Genomic DNA, 23,000 nt, shown 5'->3' on the forward strand with positions numbered 1-23,000 from the left:
AATTTTATATTTTCTAATTTTGTATTTAATGAATAAATATTAATTTAGTTCATTTTAATTTATTTATATTTGTATTTATTTAATGAATAATATCGTATCAAATAAAAATTGCGATAGCGTGAATTCGAATAAAAATTGCAACAGCGTGAATTCAAATAAAAAGTCTAATGAAGGTTTCGTTACATTACATAAACGACATGTATGTCAACAATTACATTACATTATATGCATCTTCCAACTACAACAATTGTCTTGCCCCTGAATGGGGTAAATTCAAACTTGCTAAGCAGCAGGAGTCCACCATACGATCAACATCTTGAATGATGGTATTCAATTGTCAAAAGAATGAGGCGCATTCCTTGACACTTGAATACCAACATTCAAGATGCTTATCGAATGTTGGACTCCTGCCGATTAACAAGTTTGATTTGCCCCATCCAGAGTAAGACAATTGTTGTACTTGAAATGTGCATTCCAACTACAACAATTGTCTTACCTTTGAATGGGATAAATTCAAACCTGCCAAACAACATGACTCAAACATTTCACCCGGAATTCATGTTTTTCTTTGAAAAGAATAAATTTTTGTTAGGCTTGCTTTAAATAATGGTATTCAAGTGCCAACGAAATGAAGTTCCTTGACACTTAATACATTCATCTAAACTAGCCTAACAAGAATTTAATATTCTTCGCTGCGTGATTAACACTTGCGCTAATTAACTCACGCAGCGTATGTTAAGTGTCGCAGTGATTAACACTTGCGCTAGTTAACTCACGCAGCGTATGTTAAGTGGCACATTAATTAACAATTGCGCTAGTTAACTAGCACAATAACATTGTTGGCATAGCTGCATGGCGCGAGCATAATGTGCGTGAAAAGCTGTATTCAAGAAATTGACTCCCTGCATGGCATGGCCCATTCAATTATTCTTGCATCGATGTTATTCGTATTTCGTACCTATAAAACTGCGATGACATGGCATTTACAATTTATTACAAATAAAAAATGACATCATCCTCACAGGGCGGCGCAGCGGCGTCGCTAAAGGCGGTGCTTGATCGCGTCCACCATGCCGCGGAGAGATCGAGCCGAGACGTGAAAGAAATCCGGGTGGTGGCGGCGAGTAAGACGAAGTCAGTTTCCATGCTCCGGCAGGTGTATGACGCCGGACATCGTTGCTTCGGTGAGAATTACGTTCAGGAAATAATTGAGAAAGCTCCTCAGCTTCCTGAAGATATTGAGTGGCATTTTATTGGGAATTTGCAGAGTAATAAAGTTAAGCCTCTTCTTGGTATGTCAACTTATTTTGATTCTGTTGAATTAATAATTGATAATGTTATGTTTAGTTTAATTAAAGTGATTTGGGTTATGGTTTATGCTGAAAGTTATTTTGATCATTTTGATGTATAATTATTGTGAAATTTTCAACTTAAGTGATTTTGGCAAAACCACTATGATACCAAACATGTTCAAACACTAATTAGATTCATAAAGGTACAGTTTTGAACTTGTAAAATTTCACTTTGATAAGTGATGACATATTTTTGCTATATTTATACTCTCAAAAATGTTCAATTGTATGTTTGGCTTGCTTATGCATTGCAAACTTAGATTCCACTTTTTTGTATTTTTTATGGATATAAGTTCATTATCTTTGGTTTGTTATGCAGGAGTCTAATATGTTTTGTTTCTTATTTGATATTTCTGCAGCTGGTGTTCCGAACCTTGCTTATGTAGAGAGTGTAGATGATGAGAAGGTGAATATTTTTGTTTCTTAATACTTTCTTAGGGAAGAGAAAGTAGATATATGTTCCAAGTGTGTTCAAAAAGCTAATAAGTACAAATAAAAATGTAAATTTTACATGGGGGAATGGAATATGTTGAAACACGACGATGAATTTTTCATCGTATCATTTGTGATTTCTCTTGGAAAGTTAAATTGTTTATACATTTGATATTTGATGATGAAAGTGGTCTATATATAGTATAGGTTGTTTTTTGACAATAACTTTACAGAAGGTCCATACATTAGATGTGTGCCACACGGACTACTGACTTGTATTAACTACAACACTGTCATTAGTTATCTATTTCTTACGAATTTTGTTCTAAGAAATATAATTTTATTCAAAATGTTTTAGAAAATAGTTTACCCAAAATCTTCTATGAAATAATGCATTTTGGTTTAGTGCAGTCATGATCTTAGCATTATGTTTTTGATATTGCACTACATGTCATTTCTGATTTTAGTTCTTTTTTTCCTCGCTAACAGATAGCAAACCTTCTTGATCGCGCCATAGCCAAAATTGGCAGGAAACCATTGAAAGTTTTTGTTGAAGTGAATACAAGCGGAGAAACATGTAAGTTACACCTGATAGATTTGCCAGCCAATTTAGTATCTACCATCTCTTAATAAAGGTGACTTGGTTTTGTTGGAAGATTGTTAACCCAAAATATTTAACATGGCTTCTAATACACTGATATGATAATAGGATCACAGAAACAAGAAATAGTCCACAATTCTTTTAGAGAAATTATGTTTATCTAATCAGTGATTCCAACATCATAGGTAGTGTGAATATGTAATCTATATTATTGTAATGAACTGCTTGTAAGAGCTTGAGGGTTTAGAAAATATATGCTCTAGATAGTAATTTTTATTCTTTTTGCTGTCTTGTGATAAAATGTTCTTGCAAGTGTTTTCGGTTTGTTTGTGATCTTAAGAATGATGATTTATTGATATTTCTTGCAGCTAAATTTGGTGTTGAACCAGCACAGTGTCTAGATCTTGTAAAACATATTTTTACAAATTGCCCAAACCTTGAATTTTGTGGTCTAATGACAATTGGCATGCTCGATTATTCATCTACCCCGGAAAATTTTAAGGTGACAACAATGCATTTTGACTCGATTGTTTGATATTTTTGGTACTTACTATCTAGTCTTGGTAATTCTCCAAGCTAATTTTACTTTGTACTTCCTAGACATTATCCAAATGCAGAAGTGAAATTTGTGCGGCACTTGGAATATCAGAAACACAATGTGAGCTGTCAATGGGCATGACTGCAGACTTTGAGCAAGCTGTAAGGATTTATTTTCTTGGAAAATATATGAATTACACATAGGGACAAGTATGATGATATGGTCATATTATTTCTTTAACTAGCTAACTCTCTAATTTTGTAGATTGAGATGGGAAGTACAACTGTTAGGATTGGAACCGCAATATTTGGGGCCAGAGAGTATCCACAGAAAGAAGAGAAGTAGCTGCTTTCATTTTGCAGTCTTATTTAGGTGATATTGTGGTGCTTATAGATTCATATGTCAAAGTCGTAGAGCACCATAAACAAATTATTTTAGCTGGAAATAAATATGCTCTTGAGCATGATGTGTTTTCAGAATAATCGTCAAGGCTGAACATTATTTTGTATTGTTGCTTGTAAAATGTAAAAAACAACCTTTTTTACTGAACCAGAACGAATATAGTCTATTTTTGACAAAAGAATTATGATAATCTTGAAAAGCCACATTGTATAATCATTATGGCAAAGTTTGTTATCATCTTTTGCACCCCGGATTTGGAAAGTTGATGCTCTTAAGACAATGGTTATTTTTGAATAAACTGTTGTGATAGGAACTGAATTTAAATGAAAAAACTGAAATAAATTCTTAATGAATGAATCTCCCTCTAAACTTATTACTCAGGTTGTTCATAAGAATCTGGATTATCCCACAGGAACCCCCAAACTATCTAAATACAAATACCCGTGCTCCAAACCATCGTCGTCATGACTAATTAGACATCTAGTGAGTTTGGGTCACTTGGTTCGCTGCAGACTGCAGTAACAAAAGCAGCACTCACGGCATCCGAGACCGTTCTACGGCAACAACAACAACAACAACCAAGTCTTATCCCACTAAGTTGGGTCGGCTACATGGTGTAAGAGTGCATATATTCCATGTTCCAAAACGATTCTTATTCTCATTAACTAGCTTCTTTACCAGCACCCGTTCATAAAGATGTGGGAACCCTTGCTTATTTTTCACTGCATCCAGGCAGTAATGCAGCGGCCGTTGCTCATTTGACACTGTACTTGAGCTATACAGTGCGTTGCTTTCGGGAAATGACAGCATTCACACTATTTCGTATTTGGTCCATGTCATAGGGATTCAACAAAGTTTTACGTTGGCTGTCGAGGCCTAACACAACCCTCTCCTTTTACCCAGGCTTGGGACCGGCCTTGGCAGGATTTTATTCGAGACCGTCCTGACAGTGTAAATTTTAAAGGTTGGAATTTTCATTTTAGAAAAAGAAATCATAAATGTGTATTGCCAAGTGTAAAATGACAAGTTATTTGCAATAACGGGTAGAATGTATATATACAGAGCAAAGGAATGAAAGAATGATCTGTCTAGACATCTATCACTAGCTAACTAAAACTTAAGTTGACTAAGAAATCCTTGAATATATAACATCAATAAAGTTAAGCTAATATACACAACAAACTGAACCAAATATGTTTCGATTAAGTTCAATTTGGACGACAACGAATTAAAGTCAGAGGGCGGCAAAGACTTTGTGTGAATGTCAGCAACTTGGTTGGCAGAGATACTGATATTAATTGGATGACACCAGTCTGAACTCTGAACTTTTTCTCCAACTAAGTGGCAATCATTATCTATGTGCTTAGTCCTCTCATGAAATGTTGGATTTCGGGCAATGGAATGGCTGACTTGCTGTTACAGTCACAGTATAACGGAACTGGACGAACAAGCGTGCATTTTAGATCTTGTAACTTGTAAGATGTAGATAAGCCATTGAATCTCTCGAGTAGTGAAGGCCAATTCCTGATATAGAGCCTCAAAACTGGTGCAAAAGACTGTCGGTTGCTTCTTAGACTTTCAAGATATCAATGAAGAAGCAAGAAACATTGAATACTCTGCAATTGATCTTCTAGAGTCAGGGAAGGCAGCCCAATCTGCATCCCTAAATGAAGCAACTTTATATTAGAAGATGCAAAAAAGAATACTCCCTTCCCAGGAGAGCCTTTAATGTAATGCAGAACATGAAGTGCAACTGCATAGTGTGCCTCAATAGAAGCTGAAACAATCCGGCTTTATCTTTTAATCGCAAAAGCAAGATCAGGCCGAGTGTTTGTAAGATAAATCATGTGACATACGAGACGAGTCTGCGATAAGCTGCTGGATCAGATTATGCAGGGCTTTCAGTAGCTGAATGTTTGAGAATAGGAGCCATTGGTGTGGAGGCCGATTTGCATGGTAGGATGCCTGAATCATCTAAGCTCTAGTGCTTTTTTTTTTTGGCAAAACGAAATACCCTTAAGTTAGCCAAGATCCTTGATCTGAAACTGATTGCCAAGCATAGAACTTACAGAGTTAATCTCGTCAAGATCATTCCATGCAAGATTCAAGAACAATGCCATCTACATAACCAGACTTTGATGGCAAGTAACCAATATTCGAAAGAGCTGAAGTAAGATTGAAATTCTCTTTTTCGACTGGCTTGCTTAAGTCCATAAAGAGACTTGAGTAATTTGCAAACTTTGTTAGGTTGAGAAGTCTTAAACCCAGGAGGTATGGTCATGTATACTTGCTACTTGCTGAGTGCAAACTATATTGCAATGGTAATCTCTAAAGTATGTATGCGATTTTGGCCTCCCAAGTTTAAAATGAGCACTTTTGACCTCTTCACTTTAGTGCCATTCACATTTACCAGTCTCCTATGCACATTTTGACCAATTTTAAAAAACAAACTTGTTAATTTTAATAACTTGACATGTTCAAGTGTATGCCAAGTTGCCAACTTGGAAATTTACTTGACGACTTCAATCTACTAAGGTTCCACCTCCAAGATACGACCTTAATTTCCTCAAAGATCTCCTCCACATTCTTGACACCATTATTGAAAATCCTCTGTTCCTAGACCTCCAAAGCACCTAAATTTAAAGCAGTACTATGTGCCCGTCTTCCGTTATCCTACTGTGTTAATACGTATAAATTTTGAACATTAATTTTTATGAAATTTTCATTAAATTCATTTTGATTTTAATTAAAATTATAGGTATAGATAATAGATATTTTGTATTTTATATTGTAACAAATCATACTTCAATGATACCAACACTATAAGTCTATAACAAATTTAAATCTTTTAATATAAATTCTTATTTTTTAAATTAAACTAACTAATTTCTTATAGTCAAATTTATTTAAGGGTATAATTGAAAGAGAAAAAAATCAGCTCAAATCCGCCTATTTTTTTTTATATATAGTATAGATACAACTAAAAGTTAAAAAAATATTTAATATTTGATTTTTTAGTTGAACTTTTGCTGGACGAATTTATCATTGATAACTTAGTTATTTTTAAAATTTTAATATTAGATTTAAATCTAAGTGGTTAATAGTAAATTTTAAAAGTAACTTCTTTTTTGTTAATCCGTGGATTTTCAAAGGAAATGGACTTTGATAATTCAGAATTCGGTCGTGAGATAAATTAAATTTGATAAAAAAAATTATATCTAAAAATCGAACTCTAACACTTTTGATAATTATTTTGCTTCAGAACTACTTTTGAAAACCAAAAAAACATCGCAACAAGAATATCTTGGTTTATCTAAAAATAAAATGGTTAATTAAGTTTTTAGTCCTCGTAAATATTCAGAGTTTTGTTTTTAATCCCTACAACATAAAATCACAGTTTTTAGTCCCTGTGACATTTTCCTTAAGCATTTTAGGGACTAAAAATGTTGATGGAAAATTTTATAGAGACTACAAATCTTGATGAAAATTTTTATAGAAACTAAAAAGTGTAATTTTATTTTACAGAGATTAAAAACAAAATAATTCTGAATATTTACAAGGAACACGTTTACTTAATTAACCCAAAATAAAATAATATTAGTGTCAACTGAATCATATATATAACTTGTCTTTCAAATTCAAACCCAGGAACTTCACAAGGAATGGATCATGTTCAAATACAAACCAAAACCGCACTCACTCTTCATTCTCACTGCCCAAAAACGCTTCGTAGCATTACTACCACACCCTCCTTCTTCTTCAGCCACCACCCATTCATACAATGCCCTTATCAACCGCCATTCAACCCAAGGCGCTCACCGTCAAGTTCTCATCACCTACACATCCATGCTCAATGCAAACATCCCTTCTGATGCATACACTTTCCCTAGTCTTCTCAAAGCATGCTCGTTTCTTAACCTCTTTCATCTTGGTAATTCACTTCATCAACGTGTTATCGTTAATGGGTTGTCGACAGATTCGTATATTGCTTCGTCTTTGATCAATTTTTATGTTAAATTTGGTTATAATGATGTTGCACGTAAAGTGTTTGATTTTATGCCTGAGAGAAATGTTGTGCCTTGGACTACGGTTATTGGGTGTTATTCGAAAATGGGTGATGTTCGTGAGGCTTTTTCTTTGTTTCGTCAAATGCGTTACGAGGGAATTCAACCGAGTAGTGTTACTTTGCTGAGTTTGTTGTTTGGAGTTTCGGAGGTTCCTTATGTGCAGTGTTTGCATGGTTGTGCAATTTTTTATGGGTTTATGTCAGATTTGAATTTGTTAAATTCTATGGTGAATTTGTACGGGAAATGTGGAAGTATTGAAGATTGTAGGAAATTGTTTGAATTTATGGATCGAAGAGATGTTGTTTCGTGGAATTCTTTGTTATCTGCATATGCTCAGATTGGGGATTTATGTGAAGTTTTGTTGCTTCTCAAGAGAATGAAGCTACAAGGTTTGGAGCCTGGTTTACAGGCTTTTGGGTCTGTGTTGTCTGTGGCTGTGTCGACAGGTGATATGAGATTGGGAAGGTTAGTTCATGGCCAGATTTTAAGAGGTGGTTTTGTTTTGGATGCGCATATTGAAACATCATTTATTGTAATGTACTTAAAAGGTGGGAACATTAATGTTGCATTTAAAATGTTTGAGAGGAGTTTAGATAAGGATGTAGTTTTGTGGACGGCGATGATCTCAGGCCTAGTACAGAATGAGAATGCAGACAAAGCACTTGCAGTTTTTGATCAAATGTTTAAATTTGGAATGAAGCCATCTACCGAGACTATGGCTAGTGTGATTACAGCTTGTGCACAGCTCGGGGCCTTTAATTTGGGGAAATCGATTCATGGTTATATATTAAGGCAAAAACTGTCATTGGATACTGCTGCTCATAACTCTCTTGTTACCATGTATGCGAAGTGTGGCCACTTAGATCAGAGTTATATTGTCTTTGATAGGATGAGTAAAAGGGATTTAGTTTCATGGAATGCCATAGTCGCCGGATATGCTCAAAATGGCTGTGTTTATAAAGCCTTTTCCCTTTTTAATGAAATGAGGTCTTGTCATCAAACACCTGATTCAATTACCATTGTCTCCCTTGTTCAAGGGTGTGCATCCACCGGGCAACTTCACCCCGGAAAATGGATCCATGGGTTTGTAATAAGAAATGGTCTTAGGCCTTGTATCTTGGTTGATACTTCCTTGGTAGATATGTACTGTAAATGCGGTGATTTGGATTCTGCTCAAAGATGTTTCAACCTAATGCCAAGTCAAGATTTGGTTTCATGGAGTGCCATAATTGCAGGATATGGCTATCATGGTAAAGGGGAAACTGCATTGAGGTTATACTCAAAGTTTCTAGAAACTAGGATTAAACCCAACCATGTGATTTTCCTCTCAATTTTATCTTCTTGCAGTCATAATGGACTTATTGATCAGGGCTTGAACATTTACGAATCTATGACTCGAGATTTCGGGTTTGTGCCAAATCTCGAACACCATGCTTGTATGGTGGATCTCCTATGTCGTGCCGGGAAGGTAGAGGAGGCGTATAACTTGTACAAGAGAATGTTCTCAGATCCTGTGCTTGATGTGTTAGGCATAATCCTTGATGCATGTCGAGCGAATGGTAATAAAGAACTTGGTGATATAATTGCCAATGATATTATCAAGCTAAGGCCTATGAGTGCTGGAAATTATGTACAACTAGCTCACTGTTATGCTTCAATAAACAAGTGGGAAGGAGTGGGTGAGGTATGGACTCACATGAGATCTCTTGGTTTGAGGAAAATTCCTGGTTGGAGCTTTATTGACATACATGGAACCATCACTACATTTTTCACAGATCATAACTCACACCCTCAGTTCCTAGAAATAGTGAATACCATGACAATTTTGAGAGAGGAAATGAACAAAATGGAGGAAGTGGACCTTAACTTTGAAAGCAACCACACCCATTATTATAACATATGTTGAAAGGTTATTATGAAACATATTTATAAATCGATAATTTAAGTTCAATTCTTCTTGATGTTTAGCCTATGGTTATTTTGGTCTACTTTTATTTTACTATTTACTCGAAAATGATGAAGTATCGGTAAAATTAGAGTTTAGTGGATAAACGAACTAAATAAATTAGTGGATAAAGGAGCTAAATAAATTTTACTTTTTGATAAAATTAACGGTTGAACTAACTTGTAAATAAAAAATAATATTAAAATATATGCTTAATTAACATTTAAATTTCATCAAGCAAACACTAAGTTAAAATAAGTTGTGTCAATTAAATTTATTTTAAAAATTTAATTAAAATATACTAAATGACATATAACAATATATAGTGAAAATGTTTAAAAATTTCAACAACAATAGACATATGTTTATAGGGCTTAACATTTATAATTTTAGATAATAGTGTCCAGAAGAAGAATTTAATTAAAATAATTAAAGACGCAATAAAAGAGAAATAATAATACTGTTATTTTTTTTTGAAGGATTATAATACTTAAAAATAATATTATTATTTTGAAATTCATATATCGACTATACATATTGAGAGAAATAAATAGGATGATAGGTGTGATATATTGATGATGTGATAAAAAAATATAGAGAAAATCTTGACAAAAAAGAAAAATATAGAGAAAATGAGTTGTTGAACTAATGCTACAAAATTAAGTGTCTAACTATAATTGGTGATATTTCAAAAAAACTATAATTGGTAATATTGTCGACCCTTGGCTAGAGGGGAAACCGTTGTGTAGCATTTTTCCGCGCCTGTTTGAGTTAGCGGAGAATAAGTTAGCTATGGTGGCTGAAATGTTTGCAAAAGGGTAGGGGGTTAATGGGGGAGGCGTGGAAATGGCGTAGGAGGCTTTTTGCGTGGGAGGAGAAGTTATTGGGGGAGTGTATTGTTCGCCTAACAAATTTCTCTTTTCAGGTTGACCATGTCAATAGATGGATATGGATGTTACATGATTCTAATTGTTACACTGTTAGTTCTGCTTATCATTTTTTAACAGACTTAGAGATTGATAGTAATCAGCAACCTAATAGTAATTACAGATTTTTGTGGCTGAAAGCGGTGCCCCTAAAAGTGTTGATTTTTGCTTGGCGCCTGTTCTTAAACTGGATTCCCACTAGAGATAAACTCTTACAACGGAACGTTCTGCGTGTATTTGAACAAGGTTGTATTGCTAATTGCGGTGTTATTGAGGACAAAGAGCACTTATTTATTACGTGCGGTTTCTTTGGTGGTGTGTGGAATATAGTGGCGGATTGGCTTGGTTTTTCATCAGCTTTCCATTGTCAATTCTTTGCTCATTTGCATCATTTTAGTGGTTTGCGGGGCTTCTCAAAGAAGTCTACTGAGTCCATGCAGATTATTTGGTTGTCTGTAGCTTGGACAATTTGGAAAGAGCGGAATAATAGAATCTTCAAAGGAAAGGGGGACAACTTGCAAGCGCTTCGTAAAAGGGTGAAGCTTCAGTCATTTTGGTGGTTGAAATCGAAATACATTAATTTTGATTTCACCTATCAAGAATGGCGGCGAAGTCCTTTAACCTGCTTAAACTCAATTTTATAGCTTGTTGTTTTTGCTTTCTTTTTTGATTTTGCGCCTTTGTCACATGTACAGGATTGTTGAACTCTTTTATGCCTAGGCGTTTTCGCACACCTTGTGCGTTAGCGTCTAATGTTGCTTATTATATTCCATTTTGGCTTTTTTAAAAAAAATAATATTAATTACTTATTTAGCATGAAAAATGAAATGAATAAGGCTCACTAACACATGTGACACTTGTGAGTGAGATAATCAACCTTAAATTAGTTGATTATTATAAATCAAAATTAATCAATAATAACAAGAGAATGACCAAAACAAAAAATAGAGTATAGTGAGACACACGTAGGTATGCATGTGGGTGAAAGGTGAGAGTGAGAGAGATACGCAAATCTTGAAACTGAATAACCTTAACCAACTCAAAATCATCAAGATCCTCTTAATTATTTCCCCAATAATTTGCTGCTGAATCCAGAAAAAAATGAATAGGAGGCAGCAAAGAGCATTCAAAGTTTTGTTTTGGATTATGGGAATATGTCTAACATGTTATCTTGCAGGACCACCTTTGTTTTGGGCACTCAATGACACTCTTAGTTCTGTTTCTTCTTCTTGTCCTCCTTGTCATTGTGATTGTTCTCTTCAACCCCTTCTTTCCATCCCAGAAGGTTTCGTTTTCTTTCTCCTTTAAATCTCTATTTTTTTTTTTTCATTAAAAAGATTATGTGTTTAAATAAGAAATGACAAATAATGTGTTTTGTTTCTTAAATAATGATGTTTTGTTTAGAATGAGACTCATAGGTACCTCATAATGGCGCAGGTTTAAATAACTTCACTTATATTAATATGTAAATTCTTGTTTAAGCCTTGAGTTTTTCTCGACTTTGTTGAACCCACATGACTCAATTCACGTAAACTTTACGAGTGTAAAAGAAAACATAGAGAATTAGAGTTCACTCTTACTGCTAGTCCATATTGGAATTTTAGGGAACTCATTTATTGGGAATGATATGTAACATATGTTGATACATTGGATAATAAATTTCATCCGGGAAATTTTATGCAACTTTGTTAATCATAGTTTTAAATTGCATTATCAACTGCAATTGCGGTGGCAATATAACAGTTCCAAAGGCCTCTGGGGCAGCATCACAACCGGATCGGCTACATTTTACCGCAATATAAAGATTCGCATTGTAACTGCATCCACAGTTTAAAACATGTTGTTAACTCTTTGGTCTTTTAGATGCATTTTAATTGTAATTAAATAGTTATTTTAAAAATTGTTTGCAAGACCAATATACGGATCAATTTTAAAATAGTTTGATGATCAATTACAGAGTAATACAACAGATTTTATAGTCATATGCAATGGAAAAATAAGGAAGTTGAAAAAGTCTTTGGTATATTTTGTTACTTGTGTTCAGACATTGATAGTTGTTTTGCTAACTTTGTTGTCTCTGCTTGTTTTTTGTTGCAGGATTGAGCAACAATTCTATTTTAGGTTAGTTCTCTTCCCTCTCTTACACTAGGGAAACACAATAGATATGAGGTGACGATTATAATTACAATTTGACTATAAAAAAATTAAAATGATATATATTTATATTTGATAGACAAATTTCAGAAAGTGAATGATGATTATAATTTTATTTGATATACTCTTTGGTTTAAGTATCCATGCATCTGCCGGACTGATAAAGGATGTAGTATTACTTAAAATTCAAGTAAGTTAGAATTAGAAGTTAATATAAATTTGACAGTGTTGAAATCTCTTTTAATCTATGGACAACTTCAAATAATCTTGTTTAATTATATTATAGATTGCATGAGGCAAGATCCAGAGGTGAGTGAAGAGGCTGGGAAGAGTTTCATGGATCTTTTGCATGAAGAGTTAAAGCAAAAGGAAGCTGAAGCTGAGAGAAAACAAAGACATGCTGACATATTACTTTTAGAGTCTAAGAAAATAGCATCACAGTATCAAAAGGAGGCCGATAAATGCAATTCAGGGATGGAAACATGTGAGGAAGCTAGGGAAAGAGCCGAAACAGCACTTGAAAATCAGATGAAAGAAACTGCTTTGTGGGAGCTTAGAGCTCAGCAAAGAGGATGGAAACCTACCAAAGAGGACGGAATCCTGCCATGAAAGCTTTAGCACATTTTTGAGCAACGAGTACAAATATTATCATTTCACTTGTCTACCTAGTTATTTTTTTCGTTCATTGATTTTTTTATTTTATTATTTTGAGGCACTTGATATACTATTTAATGAGAAATAAATACATAATTCTTTTTTGGTTTCATTATGTAGATTGTTATCTTTTGTTAAGTTGATGCTAAGCCAGTACTTAGCTATCCACTGAATCATGAACCTTAACTTGCATTCCTTGATTAGAATTTATTTGAGAATTGTTATTACGTGCTTATTTTCATGGTGTCATGGTAGCAATAGATACTGTCTTCTCGAAAGGCTAGTTCAACTTTTGCCTCGAAAGTGATTCACTTATAGAACTTTAGGTTTTTAATTCAAGGCTTCGTCCCTGGTATGCTCAGAAATAGGTGGACAATTGTCTTATTTTCAAACCCCAGATTTGTTGTCTCTTGCTGAACAGACTACTCTCACTTCCCGACTCGCGCAAAAACTCTCTCTTGCTAAAACATGAAACACTTCTCTCGCTACAACAACCCTCATTCAAAACCTAACTCATGAAGAAACTCTAAACGTGTGAATCACTCAGTTAGTGCATATTGAATCCCTCTGTATTTGTAATTGTTAAAACATTGTTCCGGTGTATTGAATTCCTCTGCGTTATACTGAGACGTTCTTCTACTATTGAACTGTTTCGCAGTTGAGCTTCCCTTTTCTCACTATTTTAAGTCTCTAAAACCCGTCTTGTTTATACCTTTTCTCATATAAAACGCTTTGTCGTTTACTTTGATTAATTTAAACCTTGCTAGTTTGTTTATTGCCAGTTTATAGGTTTAGCTAGTGTGTACCATTTGCTAGTTTATAGCTGTTGGAGGTTGAATGGGAAAGAAAGATTCTTGCTTACTAAAGATCAAAGTTTAAACTGCATCTGCAGGTTATTACAAAACCTTTTTTTCGCAGTATTTTTCAAGCGATTTGTGTCAAAAACTAAAGGTGACTGAATGATTTTAAAAAATGAGTTTTTTTAATATTTTTATATTAGAATTTAGAATAATTGCAATAAGTTCACAAAAATGTTATGTTATTTGACATGATTTGAAGAAGAAAAAAATCCAAAAGAATGACCTGCTACTTGAAGTTTATTTCTATTGAATCCTTTTTTTTTATTTTTTTTTATGGTTATGGAACTTTAGGATGACATTCTTTTCTAATACAGTTCCTTCCATATGCTTGTTGGCTCATTCCTATCTCAGAACAAGAATGATATTCTTTCTTATATAAATGAAAGTGCAAAAATTAGTTCAACAGTATTTAAAACACTCTAAATTTGCTTAGAAAGTTTATTGTCATCGAATTTGTGGACAGTCAAATTTTACCTGCAATTTATCATAAACCACCCCTGTGTCATAATTAGAAATGAGTACTTAGCTATGTGAAATAACCCTTTTGATTGTGTACAAGACCAACATGGAAAGATTATCTCATTATTCAAAGTTCAAACCATACATTACAATAAAATCAAAAGGCATAGTTTTGATCTGTTCTTATATTTTGTGAAGGCAACTATTGATTCAATTAGTTTGAAAATTTCAACTTTATCCTTGTCCTCATTTACTTACTAAGACTGATATTTTTGGGGGCTCAAATTGGTCATAATCCTAGCTATTCTTGGATGAGTATTTGGTCGGCTAAGACTAAGAATTTGGCGGGTGAAGGATGTAATGGAGCATTGGGAGTGAAGCTGCCATCTCAGTACTTGAAGTCTTTGTGTGGCTAATTTATTTAATTCATCAGGACACTATAGCTTGGAATTTTGATGTGATCCATACTATTTTTGATTTAGTTACTGCTGCAAAAATTGCAGGTTCTGTTGTTCGAAACAGTTCGCCAAGACAAGCTTGTCTGGAAGGAGGATAAGAGTGGTCATTATTCCGTTACAAGTGCCTATCGTCTCTGCATGACGAATTTCTTGGATATGATATGAACAAGTTTTTGGTAGATGGAGATTGGAATAAAATATGGAAACGTAAAGTGCCATTGAAAGATAAGAGTTTACTGTGGTGAATATGATGTAATGTTCTCCAACAAGATGTAGAATCGTCGATAAAGGTCTAGCGTACATCAACATGTGGTTAGGCACCCTGCTGTGTACTCAAATTTATCTCAAATGTTGATGTGGTCAGACGAAACTCAATGTTGAAAAAATTGATCATTAGGCCCCTTAAAATGCTCACATGCCCCTAAAAAACTCAGAAATTCTCCTCTTGGGAGTTAAGAAGCGATCACTACCTTTCAAGATTTAGGAAACGTTCGAAGGTTTGAGACTTAGGAATCGATCCATGGTTCAGGGGACTTAGAAAGCGAACTGAGGTTGAAATGTAGAACACAAAACACAAGAGGCATGTGACACAATCCATTGTCATAACACATTCAAAGTTCAAACACACTTAAAATTATTCAAACACACACATTCAACACTCAAAATTCATCATTATAATTTTTTTTATTATGAATTTAATTTCTATACATCAACAATTTAAAACAATTTTACGCACACATAGTCAAAACATTTATAATTGCACACATCACCGTTAAACTCTTGAAGAATATGAAAACTCAGAACTCATGTGTTTTCAACCGGATTAAATGATGTGGCACATTCAGCATTCTAATACTCTCAATTTTCAACGTATTCTTCTTTTTCTGTTGTAAACCCAAAAAGTGAAACCCTTCCTTCCTTCCAATGGCGGGTGATGTTCTTCCGTCGGAAATAGTCACTGAAATCTTCTCCCGCATACCAGTAAATCACTTCTCCGATTCCGATCAACTTCAAAATCACTTAAATCTATAATCGATTCCCACAACTTCACCAACCTTCACCTCAAAAATTCCCTCAATCGTTCCTTAATCATTCGACGCAACTACGATATCTACCAAATCGATGATGATTTCTCTGATCTAACCACCGCCGAGTTTCCACTCAACCATCCTTTCTCCGGTAACAGCACCAAAATTACTCTTATCGGTTCATGTAACGGCCTCCTCGCCATTTCTAATGGTTTAATCGCTTTGACTCAACCTAATGACGCCAACCAAATCGCAATCTGGAACCCTAACACCCGTAAACATCACATTATCCCTTTTCTCCCTCTTCCTATTACTCCTCATCCTCCACCTGACATGTACTGCTACTTATATCTTCACGGCTTCGGTTTTGATCTATTAACCGCCGATTACAAACTCCTCCGAATCTCTTGGTTAGTCACTCAACATAACCCTTTTTATGATTCACATGTCACACTCTTTAGCTTGAAAACAAACTCGTGGAAAACAATTCCCAGTACGCCATACGCTCTTCAATATGTTCAAGCCATGGGGGTTTTTGTTCAGAATTCTCTTCACTGGGTTATGGCCAAGAAACTTGATGGGTCATATCCTTGGTTAATTGTCGCATTTAACCTCACACTTGAAATTTTCTACGAGGTTCCTCTTCCTGTTGAATTAGAAGGTGAAGAGGTTAACAGTAATAGTAATGGGAGTTTTAAATTTCGTCTTGCTGTTTTGGGTGGGTGTCTTTGTATGTCTGTGAATTATGAAACCACTGAAATTGATGTTTGGGTGATGAAAGAATATGGTTCTAGAGATAGTTGGTGTAAACTTTTTACTTTCGTTAAATCGTGTTTCACTCCACATTTTAAATCTTCGAGGCCTTTAGGTTATTCTAGTGATGGAAGTAAGGTTCTGTTGGAAGGAATTGAAGTTTTGTCGGAGGTATGTCATAGGAAGCTGTTTTGGTATGATTTGAAGAGTGAACAAGTCAGTTATGTTGAAGGAATTCCTAATTGGAATGCAGCTATGTTTTGTGTTGGAAGTCTTGTACCACCTTTCTTCCCTGTTGATAATTGTAGGAAGGAGGAGAATTGTACAAGCAAGAGAAGGTACTTATTTATTTTCTTAGTTTTTTGAGTTCTTGCTGTATGTACCCAATGACCCATCATATGATATATGTGGTTAAACTCTATGCTAAAGGTCAAATTAAATTCTTATCACATAGGACAAGGATTCTCTAATTACTTTGAAGTTTATACCTTTGTTTATGTATATGTGACAATGTGTGTGTGACTGTGCTGGATTTCAAAAGAACAAAAAATTGAGAACAATGTATGCCATGTGTTAGTTTAATAGTTGATATTGAGATCTTCACTCCTGAATAATTATTTTGACAAGCTAATTTATGAATGTTGAGACTATACCACCATGCCATGGTATGTAAAGAGGAGAAAATTGTTATATAGAAATTGGCCTACCATGAAATTACTCTAAATTTATGCATAGTTCCATTCAAAAGCACGGTTTTTTATCAACTATTCTTTTGTGATATTGTTGAACTTACTTCGATGAGATTCATTTTTTTTTTTCCACAGGGATGGCTTCTTGTCCTAAAGATTTAAATTGAGATTGTAAGGGGTTAAAGGACCTGTGATGTGCAGCTGAAACAGGATGCTCAAGTTGTTTCTTGTGATGGAATTAGTCACCTTGGTTTGTGGAAAAGGTTGAATTTACAATGAATGGAGCTGCACCCATTTTTCTCCCTCTGGCCTTTCTAAAGGATCTTCTGCTTTTGTCTTTTACTTCTAGACTCTAGTACTGTTGAAAAAATATGGAAGCACAATGAGGTTGGTTAGTGTATGAAAAGAATCTTTTATTTCCATTATTATTTTTAAATTCCAATCTCTTACAACATGCTTAAGAAAGCACAAAGTGGTTGGATATTGTACGAAGAGTATTGCTCATTTCGTGCGCGTTTGTTTGTGTGTGACATTGTGTCCCCTCTTCACTGTGTGTGTAAGTCTTTGTTCGTTACTGCATGTGTTTTCCATCACGTTGTCGCCGTCTCTGTTTCTCCTCAAATTAGGCTCTTTTTTTGTTGCAAATTGAATTGATTTTCCATGCAAATTGAATTGATTTGTGTTCGTTGGCTACTTTATTATTACATGAAAAGTATTGAGTATTTTTTGGTTCTGTTGTACGAAATTTTATCATTATGCTACAAATAACATCTTTATAGTTTACTGCGATGCTGCCGAAATTGAATTCTTTTGCTGTATGTAAGAATTGGATTGTGGCCTCTGCTAGGTGGATGTTTTGTTGTATAACACTTCATTACGTTCTGCTGCAGTATTCAGTAAAATGATGATTTAGTTGGTACGAATATGATATTATATGATAGTGTGTACTGTTGTTATAATCAATGGAATGAAACTGTCTATTGCCATTTGAAAATTGAAGTTAGGAATGGGCACTGTACTTAGATATAGACTATGGTGGTTTGCTAAATGTCGATGTTTTACTTTTTTATATTAGAAAGTATTAAAGGAACCACTCTCAGATTCTAAGAAAAGCCTATGGTGCACCTCCCTCACTTCAGTACTAGCCCTGTAACTGTTTGTAACTGCTTTGTAACTGTCTCTGGTACTTCGATACTAGCCTGCTTTAGAATAGGGACTGACACGTGTCAGTCACCTGCAACTGGGAAACTGGTTGAGGATCACATCTATAAATAGACTCTGGTGGTTGTCAATGTTTTTCTTTTTTATATTGATGGTGGTAGGCTGCATTATATTCAACTTAGGAAGAGATATAGACTGTGGTACTTTGATACTTATTGCGCTGTCGCTTATGTATCAAATATTGTGCTTGAAGTTCCAGAAATTACTGTAGGCAAGATCAAGTAGTTAAACAATGTTTTTGATCGTGTGTTGAATCAATAGTTACAAGGAAATTTGCTACTAATTTTTTGGTTCTTTTCTGCTACGTGTATGCTGCTGATTTTCTGGTTTTTCTGCTACTTTTGATTGTAGTATCTTCAATTCATGTTTGTTCTGAATAATATTGTAATTTTTTGTATGTAGTGATAGGTCCTGATAAAATCCTATTAACAATTTGTGTTGCACTCTAAAGTAATAGGACTTGGGAACCAGTTCTGGTGTTGATTGAATGTACACTTATATTACAATGTGTAATTTGTACGTGGACCCCTTCCCGGACCCTGCGTATGTGGGAGCTTTAGTGCACCAGGTTGCCCTTTAATGTGTTATGGCCTAGTGCTGTTTTGGGTGAGGATTTTTAGCAGTAAAAAATGAAAATGTTAAAATCTTGCCCACATACCAAAGAAGTTTCTTATAACTTTAGTGAAGTAGTATGACTCTATTGTTTGCCTCCCTCATGAAAAATGTAGTCCTTGTTTTAGTTCATGTGCAGGCTCAAGCCATTTTCATTTTTGTTATACTGTTATGGATGCCTACTTGAATCTCATGGAATTTCAATTGTGTATAGTCAATTCACGGTCACGCACATTTTCCTTTTATGATTTATTTGAATTTTGTGGTACCTGATTTGCATATTCTTGTTGGACATGCTTATGAAAGCACAATGAGGTTGGTTATTGTAATTGATGTTGCTGTTTTTGGAGGGTGTCTTTGTATGAGTGTGAATTATGAAACTACTAATTCAAGTGTGTTTCACTTTATCTTTGGATCTTTTAAGGCCTTTATGTTATTCAAGTGATAGAGGTAAGGTTTTGTTGCAAGTAAATCTTAACTTGGATGCAAGTTACTTATCCAGAAATTCCTAGTTTGAAGGAAGTAATGATTTATGCTGAAAGTCTTGTACCCCCTCCCTTACCTATTGATACTAATCATATGACGGGGAACCGACACAAGTTGAGATGCAAAGCTATAAGCAAGAGAAGGTACTTATTGTTTATCTGAATGTATGTTCGAAAGTTGCTTTGCATAGTGATTTCAATGGTCCCATCATATGATATCCGTAGTTAAACTTTTTTTTTTATTTTTTTATTTTATTGAAAAATGATGTTTGGACACAATACATTTCGTATCAAATATGGTGTATGTATTTTGATGTTGAAATAACACAACTGCATTTTGTTAGAGGTCAAATTGAATCACCTTTCTTGTGTAGTTTGTTTATGTGCATGTTGTATGTATTTGATATTATGTGCATGCTGGATGCCGAAAGAAACATTAAAGAGAGTGTATGTTGTGTGTGACAAATTTTTTTTTTATGCTAGACAACAATTCATTTTCTTATAATTAAGTTAAAAAAAGAATAATGATATAAATTGATTTTGTTCCTATTCGTTATTCTATACCCTCACTCCTTTATCATTATTTTGACAAGCTTGTTTCTCATTGTTAAGACTATTCCACCCTGTCATGATATCTGTGTATGTAAGGAGAAAATTTATTTTAAAATTTGTGTTCCATGAAATTACTCCAAATTAATGTACAATTCTTAATCTAGTTTTATTGTTAAACAAAACTTACGCAATATTTCGATAAATGAAAATGAAGGAAGACCGTTGGAAATATAAAGCTAGATAAAAGGTTTGAAGCATGAGAATAGCCTAAGAATCTACAATCTTTTGGGATGTAAAATGTAACATTCGGTCGTAATGGGTCTCACTAACATAGAAACTTAGTGAGATGGAGGTTTCAGTGAGAGAATAAAAAGGGAACAGATGACCAAATGGAAAGGATGAGGCGCTGCAAAAAGAAAGGATGCGGCGCTGCAACAAGCAGAGTGGATTAAACAATAAAACTAGATTGTACATAATATCAAATAAAACTAGATTACCACAACTTTGAGAGAGGAATGGAGACCTAATCAGTTCTGATGGCTGATCTTCTATCAAAATTGTTCGTTGAAATCCTCTCTCACTTACCACAACTTCGAAATCAATTTGATCCTTAATTGATTCCCACAACTTCATCAACTTTTACCTCAAAAACTCCCTCAGTTTCAATTTTATCCTCTGCCACAACTCCGATCTCTACCAACTTGATTTCCCTAATCTAACCACCCACGTTAAATCCGCAATCCTTTAGACATCAATTTATGGAACCCTAAAATTGATCTTCTTGGTGGTTCATGTAATGGTCTCCTCTGGATCTTCGATGGTGTCAGTGAAATTGCTTTATGGAATCCTAACATCCGTAAACATCGGTTTATACCATATGTCTCCATTCCTCGTCATGACATGTGGATGAGTGTTGTGCTTTACTATTTAAGATTTTCTAAAAGAAGGGTGTAGACGATACTTGGGATTGGAACCTTGTTCTAGGAAAAGTATACGACGTGTACATAATCAAACGCGTCGCATGGAGTCCAACATAACATTTTTTTACCCTATTTGTACAAAGCAGCTTTGTTGAAGGTTTCTCCGTTTGGTTGACGGTTGTTACGTAATTGTCTCCCAAATTAAGATAATTTACTTCGTCGACAAGTCAACCCACCCAATTACAATCTATGTAGTGGCATGATACGTAAAAAAAAAAAAAAAAAATACAGTGACAATGAGTTCTCAAAAACCTGAAAAAAATAATAATAATAACATTGAGTCACGCCAATGGCAATGGCGTGATTGTGTGATACCACTACTATAAGAAAGAAAAGAAACTTGTGAAAGTAGGTTTTATTTTTTGTTTTGAAGAAGTGAAAGTAGATATTTTTGATAATGGACTGGTAATTTTGTTTCATTCTAGGGTTAGCAAGAAAAATATTTCAACATTATATGGCCTTCCTTGTTTCCCGTATTCACCATTTCGTAAATGAAGCACTTGGCAATGCATGCGAACTTTCCGTGTCAACACCGTTATTCGTAAACAACCTACTCTAACAAAATCCAAACCTCACAATGAATTAGAAATGAAGGAAAAAAAAATAGAAAACCCTAAACCAGTTTCGATTCCATGGCTGATGTTCCAACGGAATTGTTCATCGATATCCTCTCCCGCTTACCGGTACAATCCCTTCTCCGATTCCGATCAATTTCTAAATCACTTCGATCCTTCATAGATTCCCACACCTTCACCAAACATTACCTCAAAAACTCCTTCAGTATCAAGATCATCCTCCGCCACAACTATGATCTCTACCAACTTGATTTCTCTAATCTAACAACCCACGTTAAATTCTCCGTTCCTTTAAACATCAATTTATTTAACCCTAATATTGATCTTCTCGGTGGTTCATGTAACGGCCTCCTTTGCATCTCTAACGGTGTCAGTGAAATCGCTTTCTGGAACCCTAACATCCGTAAACATCGAGTTATCCCTTATCTCCCCATTCCTCGTAATGAATCTGACTTCCGCTTGTCCAAATGCGTACACGGTTTTGGTTTTGATCAGTCTGCCTGCAATTACAAACTCGTGAGAGTCTCCTTTTTCGAAGGGATACGACACATCATGTTCAAAACACAGGTGAGACTCTTCAGCTCCAAAACAAACTCGTGGAAAGCACTTCCTAATATCCCGTACGCTCTTTACAGCACTCAACCTGTGGGGGTTTTCGTTGAGAATTCTCTCCACTGGGTTGTGACTCGGAATAGATCTCAACCTTGTTTAATCGTCGCATTTAACCTAACACAAGAAGTTTTCAACGAAGTTCCTCTTCCAGAAATACAAATGGCAGATAACGTTAAGGGATTTCAAATTGATGTTTCACTTTTGGGAGAGTGTCTTTGTATGACTGTGAATCACGTGAGTGTGAGACATCACACTACTAAGGTTGAGGTTTGGGTGATGAAAAAATATGGATTTAGAGATAGTTGGTGTAAATTGTTTACTTTTGAGGATTCGTGCTTCAATAAACCTTTGAGATCTTTGAAGCCTTTGTGTTATTCTAGTGATAGAAGTAAAGTTCTGTTGGAAGTAAAAGGTAATCTCTATAGAGATTGTAAGAAGCTGTTTTGGTATGATCTCAAAAGTGAAGAAGTTACTTGTGTTCAAGGAATTCCTAATTTCAATGAAACTATGATTTATGTTGGAACCCTTCTACCACCTTCCTTGCCTATTGATAACTACAATTATATAAAAGCATGACAAGGTACTTGATATAGTTTATCTAAATTTCTTTCAATTCAATGGTCCAATATATACTCATTTCAATTT

At 34.7% G+C, this 23,000-nt stretch overlaps 3 protein-coding genes and 1 pseudogene across 4 annotated transcripts; all 4 read left to right on the forward strand.

Moving 5' to 3' along the window:
- The first annotated feature begins 957 nt into the window (after positions 1 to 957).
- LOC25486214 (pyridoxal phosphate homeostasis protein) lies at positions 958 to 3,538 on the forward strand. Its single transcript, XM_013607425.3, has 6 exons — positions 958 to 1,292; positions 1,712 to 1,758; positions 2,274 to 2,361; positions 2,754 to 2,887; positions 2,986 to 3,084; positions 3,188 to 3,538. Exons 1-6 carry the CDS (start codon positions 1,007 to 1,009, stop codon positions 3,266 to 3,268), a joined length of 735 nt encoding a protein of 244 aa, XP_013462879.1. The 5' UTR covers positions 958 to 1,006; the 3' UTR covers positions 3,269 to 3,538.
- A 3,431-nt stretch (positions 3,539 to 6,969) lies between these two features.
- LOC25486215 (pentatricopeptide repeat-containing protein At4g04370) lies at positions 6,970 to 9,369 on the forward strand. The gene has a single exon (XM_013607426.3). It carries the CDS (start codon positions 6,995 to 6,997, stop codon positions 9,296 to 9,298), a length of 2,304 nt encoding a protein of 767 aa, XP_013462880.1. The 5' UTR covers positions 6,970 to 6,994; the 3' UTR covers positions 9,299 to 9,369.
- Positions 9,370 to 15,621: 6,252 nt separating this feature from the next.
- On the forward strand, positions 15,622 to 18,040 carry LOC25486217 (F-box protein CPR1-like; annotated as a pseudogene). The gene is made up of 2 exons (XR_003009530.2): positions 15,622 to 16,967; positions 17,454 to 18,040. The product of XR_003009530.2 is annotated as an F-box protein CPR1-like (transcript).
- Positions 18,041 to 21,578: 3,538 nt separating this feature from the next.
- On the forward strand, positions 21,579 to 22,931 carry LOC25486218 (F-box protein CPR1). Its single transcript, XM_013607429.3, has one exon. The coding sequence runs from the start codon at positions 21,801 to 21,803 to the stop codon at positions 22,929 to 22,931; it is 1,131 nt and encodes a 376-aa protein (XP_013462883.1). The 5' UTR covers positions 21,579 to 21,800.
- The last annotated feature ends 69 nt before the right edge of the window (positions 22,932 to 23,000 follow it).

The sequence above is a fragment of the Medicago truncatula genome, chromosome 2, assembly GCF_003473485.1.
Source record: "Medicago truncatula cultivar Jemalong A17 chromosome 2, MtrunA17r5.0-ANR, whole genome shotgun sequence".
NCBI classification, from domain to species: Eukaryota; Viridiplantae; Streptophyta; class Magnoliopsida; order Fabales; family Fabaceae; genus Medicago; species Medicago truncatula.